The following is a 17755-nucleotide window of genomic DNA, read 5'->3' as shown; positions in this document are numbered from 1 at the left end:
GACGGCATTCTCAGAGGTTTGGGAAAAGCCTCAGTGATTAATTACAACGGCTGCAGAAATTACAATTATACCTCATGCAGCGTGTGGCTGAACTTTTCATTTCCACAACAGTGTGCACACTGACAACTGTGTAATAAGCCCTAATGGCGTTCTGCTCGACTGACCACCCCAGCTTCCGTTGGAGATCTTTTGGAAAATAAAGATATTTAAAAGGACACTGGTTTTACAGTACATGCACTCTTGCACAAGGAAAAGAAGTTTTTCTCTAAAAGTCAGAGTGAGAAATTAGGATTTTGTTCTAAGCTAAAAGTTTTTGGTAAGAATTTCAAAACTCTCAAACAAAGATTGATTTTTATAGACTTTTACCTGTCAGCCATCCTTATGCTTACGACTGGGGATTGGGTAAGCTATCACACAGCTATGAATATACAATGACAAAAATTATAAACGCAACACTTTTGTTTCTGCCCCCATTTTTCATGGGTGAACTCAAAGATCTAAGACTTTTTCTACGTACGCAAAAGACTTATTTCTCTCAAACATTGACATTGACAGAATGTTACTGCACAGGTGTACCTGCCATGCTGCTAGATAATTCTGTCATGGTACGAGAATGTTCCTGTGAAACAAATAGATTTGAGGTATTAGGATCATTTCACAATTTGTATGAGATCTGTTCAATATCTCAGAGCGAACGTTAAACAAAGGAGAGGACAGGGAGCTCGACAAAATAGACACTGACCAGTCCCGTCTCTGCACACGTAGGTAGGTAGGACGCTAACAGACCAGTGATCTGCGGGAGGATTCCTGGGTATGAACCCAACATGACGAGAAGAAAACTCAACTGTTTGAAAACAAACCTGAAAAAACAATCCATATAAATGACTTTCCTACTGGGTGTTGATAAAAATGTCACTCTGCCAGGGTGAAATTAATTTTATGTAAAATCATTCAAATGAAATAATGCATGCACAACGTTCAATGTACACAGGAGAGATTTTCTGCATGTTTGAACAGTAGTATACTGTTTACAAGAGCAGGAGTGTTGGAGAATTGAAACAAGCAAATGTAGATGCCAGGCTATCCTTCATGAGGTAAAACATAAACCATGTTTAATTTTCTGATATCACTAATATCTGTTGTTATCTCTTTGATGACCTTCCAATCAACTGAAATAAGTGGATCTTTGAGTTCTAACAACAGGTAAATGAGTTTCCTTCCTCATAAAAACATTTCCTTTTTCTTAACCCTCCTGTTTCCTCGGGTCACTGGTCATTTGACCCGTGTTCATAAAGTTTATATATCAAAAACTGTGCGTTTGTTTTAACCACATATTAAAATATAATAAATATATAATAATATATAATAAATATCAATAACGTGGATACTTTCATAAAATAATGATCAGTTCACTACTTTCACAAAATTGGGGGTTTTGTTCATTTTATAGCATTTTTGGAGGGGGGGGGGAATATAAATGAACGTTGAAAAAAAGTGAGAAAAAGTGTCGACCAATTTAAGTTTAATTTTGACCCAGAAAAACAAAACGTTGCAGGTCAACGAGAAGACAACACAAGGGTTTTAACGTTAAAACCTTCATTGTTTACTTGCTTGCAGTCTTCTTCCCTGACTTTGTGTTTGCATCGCTTCGATTCTTTGAACGTCACAGCCCAACTGTACATCAACGGGATAGTGTAATTGGCAGGAATGTGTAGTGTTCACTACGTAGATGTGCGTCCAAAGTGCACAACAACAAAACACAATGGCGGCCACACATTAAAGAAATGCTTTGTAGCATGACTATTAGTAAAACCCTTCACAGGTTATGTTTAAACTAGATCTTATTCGTGACTTACGGTATGACTTTGATGTCCTCTTTGCCATGCAGGACGTAGTCAATCAGTTTGTAGAAGATAATTTCCTTGAAAAGACACAAATTTAAAATTAGAGAGCCATGTAAGGCTCCCAACACAGAGCATTTATAGGGTATTGCATCATATTGCATGACAATAAAGTTTGTTTTGAGGGTGGCGATAGATTGAAGTCATTGACCCAGTAAAACCAAAAATTCCATAGTCTTCGGAGCATGAATTTGCTTAGCAGGTGACATGAAAATATTGCCACTAGTTGTTGATAGCTTGGAAAATTAGTACTGATGGTGGTGACAGAAATAAAGTCACCAAAAACACCAAACACCAAAAGAAATAAGATTAGACCTCATGCCTGCACATTGCGTGGACATTCTCCTAGTTTTAAAGTTAGTTACCTTCTGGTGCATAAGTGAGGTTCAAGGGGACATTTTAAACAGATGGTGAAACTAAAATACAAATTACACTAGCCAGTAGTGTAGTAGCAGGGCTCATATATTTCCTCACCCTGCCATCAGGAGTTTTGGGTCCATTATACGGTGGAACTTCTCCCATCTGAACTGGCCACAGGTCAAAGAACTCCTTCACACAGAGAGAGAAAGAAAACCAGAAGGTTTAGATAGAGCAACATAGCTCATTCGGCTTCTTCTTATTTCATTATACATGCACTTAAACTGTAAATTAAAGGCACATCCAAGACCATCATTCTGTCTGGAAATGCTAGCCCTAGCAGCCTCTTTAGAGTGTGTACTATGGTTTTTGTTGCGTCTTCAAAAAGTTCAGATTTCAAATTGAAAAAAATAACAGCTCAAAGCTGAGCTACTAGTTTTGTTATTTTTAAGTGCTTTATTCATGAAATCCAGTGTTAGCAGACAACCATCTGTGTAGGCAGACACATGTGTTGTTCTCAGATAGCAGGTGTTAGGAATCAAATGGCAGCTGCTTGTAATTAGGTGACAGGCACAGCCCATAAGTAGTATTATGAAATCATGTTAGTTATCACAAAATATGTGGGGATTCTACGACACTGATCAGAAGATTGTTTGGAGTGTTACTTCTTTCATTGGCACAAGGGCTTAAGTAAAGTAAAACTAGCGCAGATTAGGCAGAGGAAAACCCAAAGGAGTTTCTGAAAAAGCTCTTCCCAAAAGAGGAGGAGAAGAAACAGATCTCATCAAAAACCGCAGTGGGAATGAGAAACACAGAAAGCAACGGATGCTTCAGTTTAAAATCCGTAAAGCTTATTATTACAGACAGTGGTGGTTTCTCCAGGAAGTCAAGGTTCAAGCTTCTCAAGACCAAAATCAAGCCTTGAATATAGATTAAAGTTTAAGTCGTTTGACAGCCTAAGCTTTGGGTTTAGGTGACCTGCACCTAAAACTGGAAATGATCTTACATTTGATGCTACTTGACAATCAATATCTATATATAATAACAATGTAGCGAGAGATGGGATCTACCCACCGATAGCTGACCTCTTTATTATTTTCTTTTTTTTCCCCAGCTTATCCTTGACTCTGGATGTGTGGATGCATGGTAACCCACCTTGGTCTTGGTCATGTCCAGCAGACCCACAGAGTAACGGTCACAGTTGAGGAAAGCTCTGACTGTGTACAGGGCCTTGTGGAATTGCCTCTCTATGTCCGTCAGCTCTTCAAACACCTTGCTGGCCGACCACAGCAGCACCTGGATATAAGGAGTGGAATACAACATGAAAATAAGCAGCTTGAAAGCTCATGCACACCACCAGTCACACTACCAGCCCTGTCTCGGAAAATCTATGTTCCCATTCACTAAACTGCATTCCAAATTACGTTTTGAGGGACATACGTCTGTTATTGACGTATCACTAATTGTTTCTAATCAAAGTCTACATATTGAGGAGGTCGGGGTGGATGGGATGGGTAAAACAAACACAGGACTTTCACCCAGGACCACTGTTTGTGTTTAACTACGTAACTTACTTATCTTTCATTGTACTTATTTATGTATGTTACGTAATCTTACAGCACACTTATTTTACCCAAACCATGAACCTTTTCTAAAACTAACTAGTTCTGTTCAATTCACAACATTTATCAAATATTTAAAACAGGGACTGTTTCACAACATGCGCCTGTCGCGGGTACAAGGAGGTTGAAACGAATGTAACCTAGGAGATAATAAGTTTCCCTGGAGACGTAATTGAAAATTGCAGTTGAGTTGTAGGAACATACAACAGGGTTGACACTCCAGATCCTGAGGTTTAACACAGAAAAACTCCTACTGTCTTTTCTTGAACTTGTCTCCAACACATTTTTTACAGTTTGTCCTTTTAAGTCAGACCAAATTGTGGTATCTTCTGGTGCCAACAACCCCAGTCGGTTGTATGATATATGCATCTTTATTTTGTCTTCCTTTGGAAACACATATTTATGTCATCCAGAGAAAAAAATAAATGTGAATCTTTGCTCTTTAGCGGTTTACACAGTGTAAAAAGCATCAGATCTGAGTCTGAGATCTGAGAAACTTTCAGCTATACAATGTAAACACAGCCTGAGAGAATACTCAAATTAAATCCTAAAAAGGAACCAGGGTAATTCAGATGCCAAGGGGAAGAATATAAGTGCTACATGCTCTGCAGTCTCACCTGTCCCTCCTGGTCCGCAGTTGTGCAGGTAGCTCAGGTGGAAAACTCTCAGGATCAGGTTGGCAAAGTTGAGATACTTGTTTAAGGTCTGGAAGAAAACAGCACACATTTAAAAAATGAGAAATGGAAGTGATTACCTCTTAAAACATTAACGGTTTAAATATCCTATCCTCATTTCTTTAAGAAGCACGCGCGTCTGCTGTGTTTGTGCGCGCAATTGTGCGTTTGTATGTGTGTGTGTGTGTGTGTGTGTGTGTGTGCGCGCGCATGTGTCATATGTTGCGTGTGCTTTTTTAAATAACATTATTTAATTCAAAGGCCCATGACAATATTCAGTTCATATAATATTATGAGTTCGTCACTTTTACCTCTGTGCCATCAGTCAGAGCAGGTGACACATTTCAAATGACAGATCGTTGTTGAGTCACAACATAGCTAGTAGTTATATGGCTCAAACTGCCTGTTTGACAGGTGATATTAAACCAAAAAGGTAGCATTGTCTCGTCTTCCTTGACAAAGCGATGTATCCTTTCTGTGTGGTATTTGGACCATATGCCACAGAGAGCTTTCAGCTGATGTAACATACCTTCAGGGAGCTACAGTGTTGCTTAGCAGTGGATGAGAAAGCAAAGTTATTAATGCAATGTCAGTCCACTCTTTAATTAAGAAATTATTCACAACCTAAACATCTGACTGATTTTGTCACTGCACAGGAATTGGCAGTGCTTTTTTCAATTAGCCTCCTTGGGACTCTTTGATCATGATGACACAGCCATTGCACCTACTGCAAATTTATTTCTCCAAATGTTCTCGGAAGGGCCTCGCTTGGTGGAAAAATGTTCTCCTTTTACAAAGAATATTTGTCAGTTTGATTTGGGAGGCTTTCGATTTGTGTAGCAATGCAACAGCTGAGTTCAGCTGCTGCTGCAGGAGGCTGGTGGTTTTATGCAAATGCAATCACATCAGTTGTTGTTTCAGTTAAATATAAAACATGGACTTTATGTTGTTTGGAATTAAATTTTGGGTAGAGGCAACAAGGTCTTCAATACATGATAATTCAGTGGTAAGGAGTCTGACTTGAAATGTTCTTAATGCATCCCTAATATCCCAGATAGGATTTAGATTTACTCCGGGTGTAAACAATCACTGTATTTTTCACTTACATGTGGTTACAAATGCAGATTATAATTGGAGTATTCAACAAATGTTAGGGTATTGCAACCAATGGACTCTCTGAGTGTATGTCTAGTTTACTGTTTGTCATCAGCATGTCATAACAATAACAGGGTTCATATAAAGTTCTACAGTAACCCGTGTTATTAGTCAAATTGACTGCAGGTTCTGGGATGCATGCACAGATAAAGCAGGAAAATACTGCAGATAGTTAGAAAAGCAAGGGAGTGGGGACATAACCGACACGAAGCTGTATCTATGCATACAGATTTATGTGGCTTTATGACAGACCTCATAAATATTTTGTAGCAAGGTGGTAGACTGAGTTTCATTGCGTTGGATCACTGTCGGGTCAGCCAGCCAATAACGAGACAATTTGAGAAGTGACATAAAGCGTGACAAAAGTAAATAAAAAAGGAAATACATCGAAGCCGAGGAGGAACCTGTTGTTCCTGCACTGGTTTCTTTTCTTGAGGCCCTTTTTAAGTGGTTTGAAGAGAGCCCTATAAAGCTTAAAAATTAATTATATCCAAGTGACTGAATCACAAAATAAAGAGTGCTGGGGGTGAATTTCCAAACAGATAGTATTAGATGTTATCTTCATCCTTTGCAGTGAAGCACGGCCCATCTAAATTGTTGAGGGCCATCATGACGGCCACCATGTCTTTACCGTTCATGATGGGGATGGCGAGGATGCTCTTTGTCTTACGCAGTCAGCTCGTCCACAAAGTCACTGTAATGAGTGCTCTATAAAGAGAAGAGAGATAGAGAGTGAGACAGAGAGAGCATGGGATTGTATTAATTGCCTTCTCTTTGCCCCTGCATCCTTCAAACCTTCCAGACTCAGCTTTGATGAACACACCACTTCCATCCATAAACGCTGCGAGCAAAGACTTTCCATTATCCACAAACCCAAGGCTCTCTCTGCTGCACTCCACCTACTGCTCGTCCTGTACAGCAGGGGTCATCAATTGGTTCCTCCAGGAGTGAGACAGAGGAAGAGTGGCTCATTAACTGCCAAGAAGGAACAAAACCTACAGAGAGCAACCCTCGGGGGACCACATTTGGAGTCCTGATTTGGGTAAGGCGAGCTGTGAGTTTTTGTTTTGTTTTTTTGTTTTTTTAACTTTAACAACTGCACTACTCTCTGGTGGACAAAACTACAGAATATGGAAACAGTCTCAATCAACAACAAAATACCCTTGGAATTGCTATATGTTGTATATCTGGTGGCATATTGTATACGGCAATACCGATAAATCTGCAATTTGCATATATCAGCTGAGACTTTATCTACCTCCTGACCAACGCCCACACTCACCCATAGGAGAAAATCAGACATTGCATCGTTTAAGTTCATCCGTCAGACACAGAAATAAATAATGCTGCCATCACATGCAAAGCAAGGAATTAGAACAGCAACTCAAACCACAAAAGAGCTTTCAACATATCAATGCTCTTGTGTGGTTGTGTGTGTGTGTGTGTGTGTGTGTGTGTGGTGTGTGTGTGTGTGTGTGTGTGTGTGTGTGTGTTGTGTGTCAAAATGTAGGAGAGTATAAAGTGTAGCAGGTTTCACTGAAGTGCAGACCAGTGTCATTTTAAATGTGTGCACCTGTTTGAGCATCAAAAATTAGATTTAATTATTCCTCATCCTGCAGCACAAACTAAATTAAGGAATCATTCTTTTTAATAAACGTATTTGTTTTTTTCTCTCTGCATAGGTGTCTCCCTGATGTGTGGCAGTAGTCCAGGAAATGAAGGGGAAACTCACTACGAGAGAAAAAAGGCTGATCCTCAATCAGCAGCATACAGTAGCTGATTGAACTGCTGCCTTACGAGGCTTACACATAACCCTGTTCCACAGATCTGGGCAGTTTGACAGCTTGTTATTGGGTGACCTTTGACCCCCTAAAGCCCAGAGAAGTCTTCATCCCGCTTGTCTTGTTATCCTCAGCTGAAGCTTTGCCTTGACCTTTGCCCAGCAGCTAAACAATTTGGAAGCATTATCCAGCAACAAGTTGTATTTTGATTTTTTTTTAAACACAAATTATTAATTTATTACCTTATTCATGTATCTCAACTCTTTACTGGGGGGAAGTGAAATGACTATGTAGGTAGGACAGAAAATAAACTGGCTAGACCTGTAATATTTGTCACTGTAGGCTATTTATATCTAAACATCCATTTGTTAAATAAATATAGTAAATGAGCAATGAGCATGAGTGCATGTGTGCGTGCATGTGCTTTAGAGTACGTTTAAATACATATTTGGTTTCACATAATATGTTAGTCACTTTAAGCTCTGTGCCATCAGTCAGAGCAGGTGACACATTTCAAATGGCAGATCATTATTGAGTCACAAAAGCCAATAGTTGTACGGCTCAAACTGCATGTTTGACAGGTGATATTAAACCAAAAAGGTAGCATTGTCTCGTCTTTATAATAGCCAAGAGAACAGAATAGAATATTGAGAATAGCCAAGTCCATTTGTTTGCCTAAACATCCATTTGCTAAATAATATGGTAAATGAGCAATGAGAAACTTTTTCTGTCTTCCATGACATGTATGAATTAAAATTGTAAATGAAAATTGCAAAAAATACATACATGTATTCCATGTAAATACTGTACATATCAAATACATTTGGTGGATTCAAGGGTTCTCTAGGGTGGCAAAATGTATGTAAATAATAGGAACGAAATGGAAATATAAGTGATAACAGCTAGCTAGCAAAAACTAGCAGAAGGTATTAACAAGTTATAAACAGTGCTTTGCTTTAGGCTATCATTTACTAGTTCACTGAAATATCAAGAATATAAAATATATTCACTCTTGAAATATAATCAAAAGTTACATCAATACATGTCGTCCTTCAGTTCAGACAGTGCAGTAGTGTTGGCAATTACAATGTATTAATGGATGCTGGCAAATGATCTGTACATGCAGTGCCAGAGTGTAATTTCCCCAAATAACTTCACTATTTAATTAAAAAAGGTACAATTTTTCTATTGAAATTGGTCAAAATTTTCAAATTTCCTAACTCTAACTTCCCTCTCCTAAATTTACTGGAAAATGTCCAATACTTTGCAACCTTACTCTACTCCACCAGAGAAAAATGGAATAGATTAAAGGTGTGTTATTGTGATGAGTCTGTAAAAATGGCTCAAAGCCCATGTGACCTCTGGGAGTAATCTGGGATCGCTCTAATTCAGGACAGATTAACCGGCTTCATCTTCAGCCTCCCTCACAGACACTCTCCGCCTTCCTCACACATACACCGCTTGATTAACCACACTTCAAATAGCAGTAAGAGTTATGAGTTTGTAAATGATGTGGTTATTCAATTACTTTAAAGGAGGCAGGGATACAAGAATGGGGAGAAATGAGGCCAGCTGTTGCTCACCACATAATCCCAGTGACACATAATCCCCACCTTTCACCTACGCACAAGAATCCTGACTGGTTGGTCGGCCTGCACTGGATTGGACTGGGATGGAAATAGAGCATAGAGAGACAGTGATTCCCAGTGTCTGCATTACTCTGAAAGGCCATCGTCGATGCATTAGCATCATAAAGACAACCAATTATACAGAAACATTAGCTCCTCCGTCACTGCAGCTGGGGAGACTGAAGCTCGGAGGCTTTGATATCGTTCCCGTCCTGCTTTCATGTGTTTTTGTGAGGCTGCAGCGTGACGTACAGAGGTTTTGAACAGCTCATAGAGAAGGCACAACGGGCCGGCGTGGCAGCAGAACCGTTAAAGACCAAACTGGGGACAGTCAACTCGGGTCTCTTTTGTTCGTACATCAGCAGCTCAGCTTTCTAATCTCCCATGAAACAAAAGTGATTGAACTGAATTTATTAAGTGTAAATGTCACAGTAATAGTTTGTGCAGTTCTTTGCAGAGAGGAGGGTGTGTGTGTGTGTGTGTGTGTGTGTGTGGGGGGGGGGGGTAGTGGACCTGCAGTAGCATGGCAAACTTGAAGTGTGTGTGGGAGCAAGCTTGACAGCCATTTCCAATTGTCAAAGGTATTGGCTATAATGAGTTTGGGCTGGTTTAGGTTGAAGGGAAGAAGTGGAAGGGACACTGTGGTTTCAAGTCGCCATCTGGTGGCAAAACTAAATAAAAAACTCAACTTTATATTTAGATTACAAAGACTGATTAGAGATAGATTGTACATTCACATTTTCTAATTGCTTTTACTTTCTGGCCATGAATCATCTACACAACTAATCAGGTTAAGATTTAGATTTTGTGGAAGTCAACAGGTAGAACAAGGCACTAACAACAGGTAAAATGGTTTCATATTGGTGGGGCCTTCTAGATTAAAAATGTATACACCAATTTGAATAACTTGGGACTTTTTTTGGCTCGTTTTCTTTTCCTGGTTTTGTTTGTTCAGATGTGATTGGGGATGTTAATGTTTACTTTTTGTACAGTATGCAACAAGAAGTAAAAGTGAGAGGGAAACAATTTAGGGAAAATACGTTTGGGCGTATGTCAATAAAAGCGAGGGAAGATTTTTGTATGTAAATAATTAAATTAGTAATGTGGTTCTGGTGCCCTCGTCAGTTCAACGTAACCAGTAAACATTAAACACACAAAACGCACACACAAACAATGTGTTTGTCATGTGTGCTTTACCTCAGACACATCAGCAATGTTGACCATCTTCTTGGTGGACGCCACGTGGCCCACGATGCCCATATCCAACGGGTAGACAATCTCACTGTCAGGCTGTACCAGGCAGTCATCAAACATGGAGTCTTTACTGACATTAAATAACCTGGAGGCAAAGATAAACAAATTAAATTATAATATCTTATGTTATAATAGCAGGTTTTGTCCAAAACTTAGACAATAGAGAGATGAAATGCAAGATGCCCTTGAGCAAGGCAGCTACATTCTAAATCACCAGTGGAGCTGCCAACATGAGGAGTCTGGTTGTAGCAGGCACATATCAGGGCATGGAAATGTGTAACTGCATTAACACAAAGGGTACAAAAAAAACAGAAATATTTAAGCTGCCAAATGTGAGTGTCTCGAACTGTGAACCAGTGAGCTGGTGAAAAACAGCCCCTGCGCTCATTCAATATGGCTCCCTGAAGAGTTTTCCTAAAATGTAAGCAATGTGCTCCATTCTGGCAAAGTGACAAATGTTTCCTCACTAGGTAATGATTAGGTGGAGGAAATGCACAAAGAAACAGCAAGCAGTTTGTCAAAATGACAAACTTACAGTGTGGAGTTCTGCAAGGTTAATGGATCAGGGCATTTCAATTACACTCTTACAACTTGAGTTTTTATTTATTTGTCTAACTAATATTTCTCCAAAATGATTAGTTTCCCAGGTTACATCTTACTTTTCATGAGACGGTGTGAAAATGCGCTTAGTTCATGCCATCACATACAACTTGAATGGCAAAGAACTATAATTGTATGATAGTTTTGATAAGTACAGTACATACTCCGTTTCGGTGATCACATTTCTGGTGTGGGATGGTGTTGTTTAAAAAACTCCTTTGAAAACTTTAAAAGAAATGCCCAGTCACCTGGTTGCCAGCTCGGCCACTCCATTCCTCTGCCGGTACATGAAGAGGCTCATGCGTTCGGCCCTCATAATGAAGCTGAGGTGTCTCATGAGGTTAAAGACAGACTTCTCCATTTGCAGGTTGTCCTGGATGTCCCGCATCAGATCGAAAAGGACCTCGCTCTCCTCCACCATGGTCAGGTCGTGGAACTTGTCGATGTCCATCTTTGTCTTCCGGTTGTTGTCCAGCAGGTCTGAGATGACCTTAGGCCGGAAGTGGATGTCGTAGTACTGCTTAGCGAACTGCGGGTTGGCATCCAGGAACTGCTCTGCTGCTGCTGCATCCACCATAGCTGCTGTTGCTAACAGGGGACCAAATCGAAACAGATGGTAGTAATGCTTAAGGCTGGATGTTTCGCAATTCCAGTACAAAGAGGTAAACGTCTGGTTGGCGAAGTAAATGCAAAACACCTCTCTTTCAGTCAACAATTACTCAGGAACTGCAACTAGGCAAGGCATTTAACCCAAACTGATTCCACAGCAAAAAGCCCTCCACTTAAAGCTTTAAGAAAATTATAATGCCATGTCCAGTTTTCACTCTTCTTTTAGCTCCAGTTGGGTCTAAAACAACTCCTACAAAATATATTTGACTCTTAACCCACTAAAGATTCCACTTTCTTCACCAGATGGTCGCTGACTTTGTCTTACATTGGGTTTATTGGCTGTTTGCTGAGACAGCTGCTGCTGGAAACAGTGTTGATGAGAGAGCTGCGACTCCACAAAACTTCACATTTGCTGTAAAACCAAAAAAACAAGCTTAAAAGATACTTAAAAGCTCAGTGGCGCTACAGAGTCGGGGGCATAATTCTCTGTGGGTTTGTCACTACAAGCAAGCCCTTTCCCCTAACAGACAGACATATTAATATGTATGTAGTATGTATAGTATTAAAATTATGTAATATATATATATATATATATATATATATATATATAGTCTAATTCAACTTAGGCTGTCTATATGAACCATTGGTAACCTTTGATTTCTTATGAAATAATGATTTTGGTCAATATTAAATCCTAATTGTTTAGCACAGTTACTCATTGACTTTTGGAAATATTTTGTATTCACTGAACTTAAAAAAACAGTGAAACCTTTCAACAAATCTACAGTAAAAACACCTTGAACTGTGAAATTTCCCTTAATACTTTTCCTGTTGATTCTTTTGAATTACCCTTCAGAACACAAGACAAAATAAGAGTTTACTCGATTTATTTTGTTATTACTAGTCGCGATCAAAATTTGATTAGATTGCTCAGCCCTAAATCCAATAAAGCGGTGTGTATTTCATTCTCAGTGAGCATTTATTTTTATTATACATGAGCATCATAGGCCTATGAGATTCTGTTTTTAGTGTTAATTCCTATGTATTCGACACTTGACCTGTATGGTTTTATCGTTGGCTATTAAGAAAGCTGTGCTCATTCTATTACAGTATTACATAAAATGAAAAAAATTATTGGTTCTGATGAAAGTGGGTGTGATCTTCTTACAACATTGTAATATCAATGTTATGGCCAAATTATTCCTGGCCATTAATTTAACCTGTTAGTACTGCAGATTACTGCAGATTGAGGGGTGTTATCAAAAAAAGAACACATTTAGTTATGACGTTGCTGTGATTATCTATCCTTCCTTGTACAAGGTACTCGCCATAGAAAGTAATCGATAAAGTTATGATAATAAGAATGTGCAACTGACATGTGCACAGATTTGTTAAAATATTCTAATAAACGAAAAGTCCTACCTGTTAAAGTCCTTGTATTGTTTTGTAAGTGTGTAATCCCTCTGTCCTGCTAACCAAACATGCAGGTGTCTGAGGAAAGAAAAGGGATTACCAGGATGGTTTTAAATGGTCATGTGTGGATATAAGCCTGCATCCAATTACAACACTGGGATTACCATACCTTACCATGTTTAATGACACAACCTGGGAGTTCTTGTTTACTCTAGTCTTCCCTTTTGAATTTAAATATTCCGTTCATTAGCCCAGTGGTTCTCAAAGTGGGGTCCAGGGACCCCAGGGGTCCATGAAAAGGGTTCCATGGGGTCCCCAACTAAAAGGGGAATCTTCATTTTCATTATAATTCCATTCATAAGTAAAACAATGACAGATTGTATGACTATTTTGCTCAAGGGTTTATTCACTTTCTGTAATAAAACATCTAAAAGCAAAAATTCCATCAGGTAGGGGACCCTGAGCCAAAGTTTTATCAGATGGGGGTCCGTGGTCTAATTTGTGTCAGTTTAAGGGTCCTTTATGTGAAAGGGTTTGAGAACCAATGCATTAGCCACATACCAACCACTTGTTTGCTTGTTTTGTTTTTCGGCAGATAGAAAAAAGGTTATTCTGAGAACCAGATATGTTTTGAAATGGGTATAGTTTTAGTTTTTAGTTGGAAGAAGTACACACATTCAGTTACATCTCAATGAACGGATCCAAACACAGTCCTACAGTTTCCAAACTGGAGAAGAAAGGTTACAAATTCATTGTTTGTATGTATCCAAGACAATTCAACCAAATTCTGTCTGTTACTCCTAAAATACTCCTACATATCAGTTACAAAGGATCCCAAATGTAAGACGTTTTCAGAGTAAAAAAAAATAGAATTTCTCTTTTATCTATCTCTATGCGAATGTAAGCAGCTTACAATGAAAGCAACACACAGAAGCAGTGCCTACACAAAATCAATGCAACATATATAGAAAATAAGAATTTGGACAAAATGAAGAAGTTGATTATGGATCATAATGCATGAGTAGTTGGATAAGTTAAACTAAGGCGTTTTGATCATTTTCAACCTTCAAGTTGATCAATCAAGTTGCTTAATAATCTATTTTCTCAAAAACTCATAACTTCATGTAGTAGTCCATTCTCCTTTTTGTATGAACTGCTCACCCTGTCAGTATAAGTGGTTCAAGTTTAACCATAAAACAAGGCCTGAATAATAATAAGTCACATTTTTCTGTCAGTTCTTTGTCCCTTCATTCTCAACAACCCAGTACCTTTTATGTCCGTTAATGTGTAAATATTTTTAAATAAACTAAGTCATTGTTTAAAAAAATGTTGTCATTTGTTAGTAGGATCTCACCAAAATTGTGTAACCAAGCCTTACCAACACTCTCTAATTGTTGACACTCCTTAAGTTACCGGCAGCCCAGTACAGAGTATTGTTGGCCATGTATTACCCTAATCTGTTTATCCTCTAGTATCATGCATTGACCCCACTGAAGTGATGAACGACAAACATCAGTATCCTCACACTCTCTCTAAGGAATCTGAGACTGAGAAGACAAACAGCAAGTCATATCATTACTGATACCAAAATAAACTCTTAGGGAACTATCTGGTTTCATTTGCTATGGTGTCAGTCATTGAGGGACCGTTCCGAGAGCTGGAAAGCAAAGTGAGCTCTCATTATTCCTGGATACCACATTGCCAACATTAACGTGAGTTTAGTGAGTAATTGGCTTTTAAGACTTGAGAAGACAGCAGGACAGGGGTAGGAGGACAGCTTCCTGCACTGTAAAAAAATATTTGCTGACTCAACTTAAATATATGTGTAACCTGGTTGCCTTAGAATTCTAAGTTGTTTGGAAATCCCTTATTAAGTTGCAACAAAGAAACAATCGGTTCTCTCAACAAAAAATTGCAAGTTCACTTAACTAATGACATGTTCAGTCAACTATGTTTGTTTGTAAACACAATTTCAATTTAGTGATCCAACTTCTAATTATGGATTACATGGACTAATGATTGTGTGGAGTCAACTCCAATTTACATTAGTTCAACAACAGTATATAGTGGGGCTAATGTGCATTTTGAAGTTGTCTTGACTAAGCTTTTTATTTGTCTTGACTTCATTAGGTTTGTTGAATTAACATATCAAGTAAGTTGCCTCGGTTGCCTTGAAAATCTAAGTTCTTTCAACTTTATTCTTTAAGTTTACACAAGACAAGTGTGAGACAAGAATAACCAAAAACATTTATTTCACAAATTCAAGTGTTTCAATGCAAAACATTGGTAAGACACAGCATAAACACAAGGATTTCTTGTGTGTGTGTGTTTGAGTGAGTAAGAGAGAATGAGAGAGAATGTGTGTGTGTGTGTGTGTGTGTGTGTGTGTGTGTGAGTGTGTTTGTATGAGAGAGTGAGTGTGTGTGTGTGTGTGAGAGTGAGTGTGTGTGTGAGACGGAGAGTGAGAGAGAGTGAGTGTGTGTGTGAGAGAGTGAGAGAGAGTGTGTGTGAGAGGGAGAGTGTGTGTGTGTTTGAGAGTGAGAGAGTGATGAGAGTGTGTGTGTGTGTGTGTGTGTGTGTGTGGAGAGTGATGAGAGAGGGTGTGTGAGAGAGTGAGTGAGAGTGTGTGAGAGAGAGAGTGAGTGAGTGTGTGTGAGTGAGAGTGTGTGTGTGTGTGTGAGTGAGAGTGTGTGTGTGTGTGTGTGTGTGAGATAACGAATACCCGAGTGTGCAAGACGGTGGAAAAATTGAATAAGATATACAGTCACATATGTCGACAAGAGGCAAAAAAAAACAGCATATTTTGAGACAGAGCAAAACAACTCTCAGGACTTCTAGTCCACCTCAGCATCAACAGCTAATACATGCATAACAGTGTACTTACCAGAACATGCAATGTTTGACAAAGCAACTTAACAAGGCTATTTATTTGAGTGAGTAAAACAATATTCAAATGACAATAGTTTTCTCCTTTTCATCCCACGAATGACCTTACTAGGGCACAAGGTCTTAAAAGGCACACTTAAAATAAAGGAACAGTAACACCATGAAAACCACGTAGGCAAAATAACAGGTGGCACTTTTGAGGAATATAAAAACAACCAGGACTGTATAATCCATTTCAGAATCAAACACCTTTGAGAGATAGGGAAAACTATCTGGACTACCTAGTCCGCACATACATAACTGTGTGCTTTCCAGAACTTACAATGCGATCAACAATCATTTAGTTTCACAGGCTCTTGGACATGAGCTTGTTCCGGAGTCCATTAACTCTTGTAGAGCAAGTATCTCCACCAATGTTCATTATTACCTTTTGTATTACCTCTAACATGTACTTGAGTCCTTTTGGGTGGTGGATGTTGAAGGCATAGAGAAGACCCATCAGCAGGGCGAATGCGTTGGGCACATCCTTCAGGTCTTGAAGAACAATATGCTCCTCCAGAATCAGTGCAATATCCATCATCTCCTTGGGGACAGGGCGTTGAGGATCCTCCTCTGTGACCACCAAGATTCCGATGTTCGTTCATTTCACTGCCTCACTCTCTTTGGGTGGCTAAAAACACAACAAAGTAATAAGAATAGATTTCAATGAAAATTCAAGATGCATTGCAAACTTGTGTATAAAAAATCTGATGCAAACTAATGTAAATGTAAAAAAAAGAAATTCAAATACATTACATGTAGAAAAAAAGGGAAATCCAATGCACTCTTCGTCAAATATATTTAAAAAGCCTTTTTTTACTGGCTAGACAATTTAAAAGACATAAGGAGATGCAACCCAAGGCACAGACAATAGAAGAGGGATACAGACAGAAAAGACATCAGTGCTACAGAAGTAAAAAATCTACTCTACCTTTTAAAAGTGTGGGATCACCTTGAATTTTTGAACAAAAACATCCATGAGATTAGTCATATAGAATATATACAGGACATGAAGCTATTGTCAGAGTTAGAAATAATGATTTTGATCATGACTTTGTACTTCAATGTTGCCTTCATCAAATACAACACGGCCTCACGGCAGTTCGTGAAATGGTCAAGTTATTTTTTATCTGTTGATTCGTGTACAGGGAACGTTTATCTTGTTTCTTTTGTGTGCGCGGACTTGATCCGCAGTCTTTGGGGGACGCAACAACGGGAAATGAAACGTCACTGGGAGACGCATGACAACGTGATGGTTGGGTTTAGGAAAAGAAGAAAGGGGAAAGGACACGTCACACGCCGGGACATGATCCGCGGTCTCCGGGTGAAAGTCCTGTTGTTGTTTGACCCATCCACCCCCAAACCAACCTCCCTGCGTGGATATTTGGCTTTTCATACTGCTCCTTAACCGTTGTTGCGCTTGATCATGAAAGATGCTTCCCATTAAAATACTGGGTTGCAAAATAGACACTTTTTGCATGCATAGAATACCTTTCTAGCTGTCACTTTTTCCATTGTGCTAGGGCTGTAACTACTGAAAAAGGTGGCTATTTTGATGAAGGCAATATTTGAAGTTCAAAGTCATACTTCAGATTAAATAATTTCTTAATCTGACAATGTCATCATGCCCTGTTTATGTTCTAATGTTGTTAGGGAGATACACATACCAATCTTTTTAGCAATATACTTTGTTGTGGCTATGATCTTCCTATGTGTATTGTAGGCACCTGTACTTAATAATCTGAAAACATGCTCAAAAGTGTTACCAAATGTGGCTGTCAATGAACAGACTTTTCCTAAAAGGACAGTCAAACTACTGAAACGGAAACTATTACT

General features: G+C 38.9%; 1 protein-coding gene across 1 annotated transcript; it reads right to left on the bottom strand.

Annotated features, from left to right (window-relative positions):
* Positions 1-71: 71 nt before the first annotated feature.
* LOC116674975 (rod cGMP-specific 3',5'-cyclic phosphodiesterase subunit alpha-like) lies at positions 72-13106 on the bottom strand (the record flags this gene model as incomplete). Its single annotated transcript, XM_032507126.1, is given in 11 exon segments — positions 72-186; positions 743-807; positions 1857-1921; positions 2376-2450; positions 3414-3554; positions 4478-4587; positions 6269-6381; positions 6383-6417; positions 10316-10457; positions 11221-11560; positions 13004-13106. Coding segments are annotated over 10 exon segments (1190 nt in total), but the record flags the coding sequence as incomplete, so codon positions are not given.
* Between the last annotated feature and the right edge of the window lie 4649 nt (positions 13107-17755).

Source organism: Etheostoma spectabile, unplaced genomic scaffold (assembly GCF_008692095.1).
Source record: "Etheostoma spectabile isolate EspeVRDwgs_2016 unplaced genomic scaffold, UIUC_Espe_1.0 scaffold00001368, whole genome shotgun sequence".
Classification (NCBI taxonomy): Eukaryota; Metazoa; Chordata; class Actinopteri; order Perciformes; family Percidae; genus Etheostoma; species Etheostoma spectabile.
This window is presented reverse-complemented; position numbering and strand designations above follow the sequence as displayed.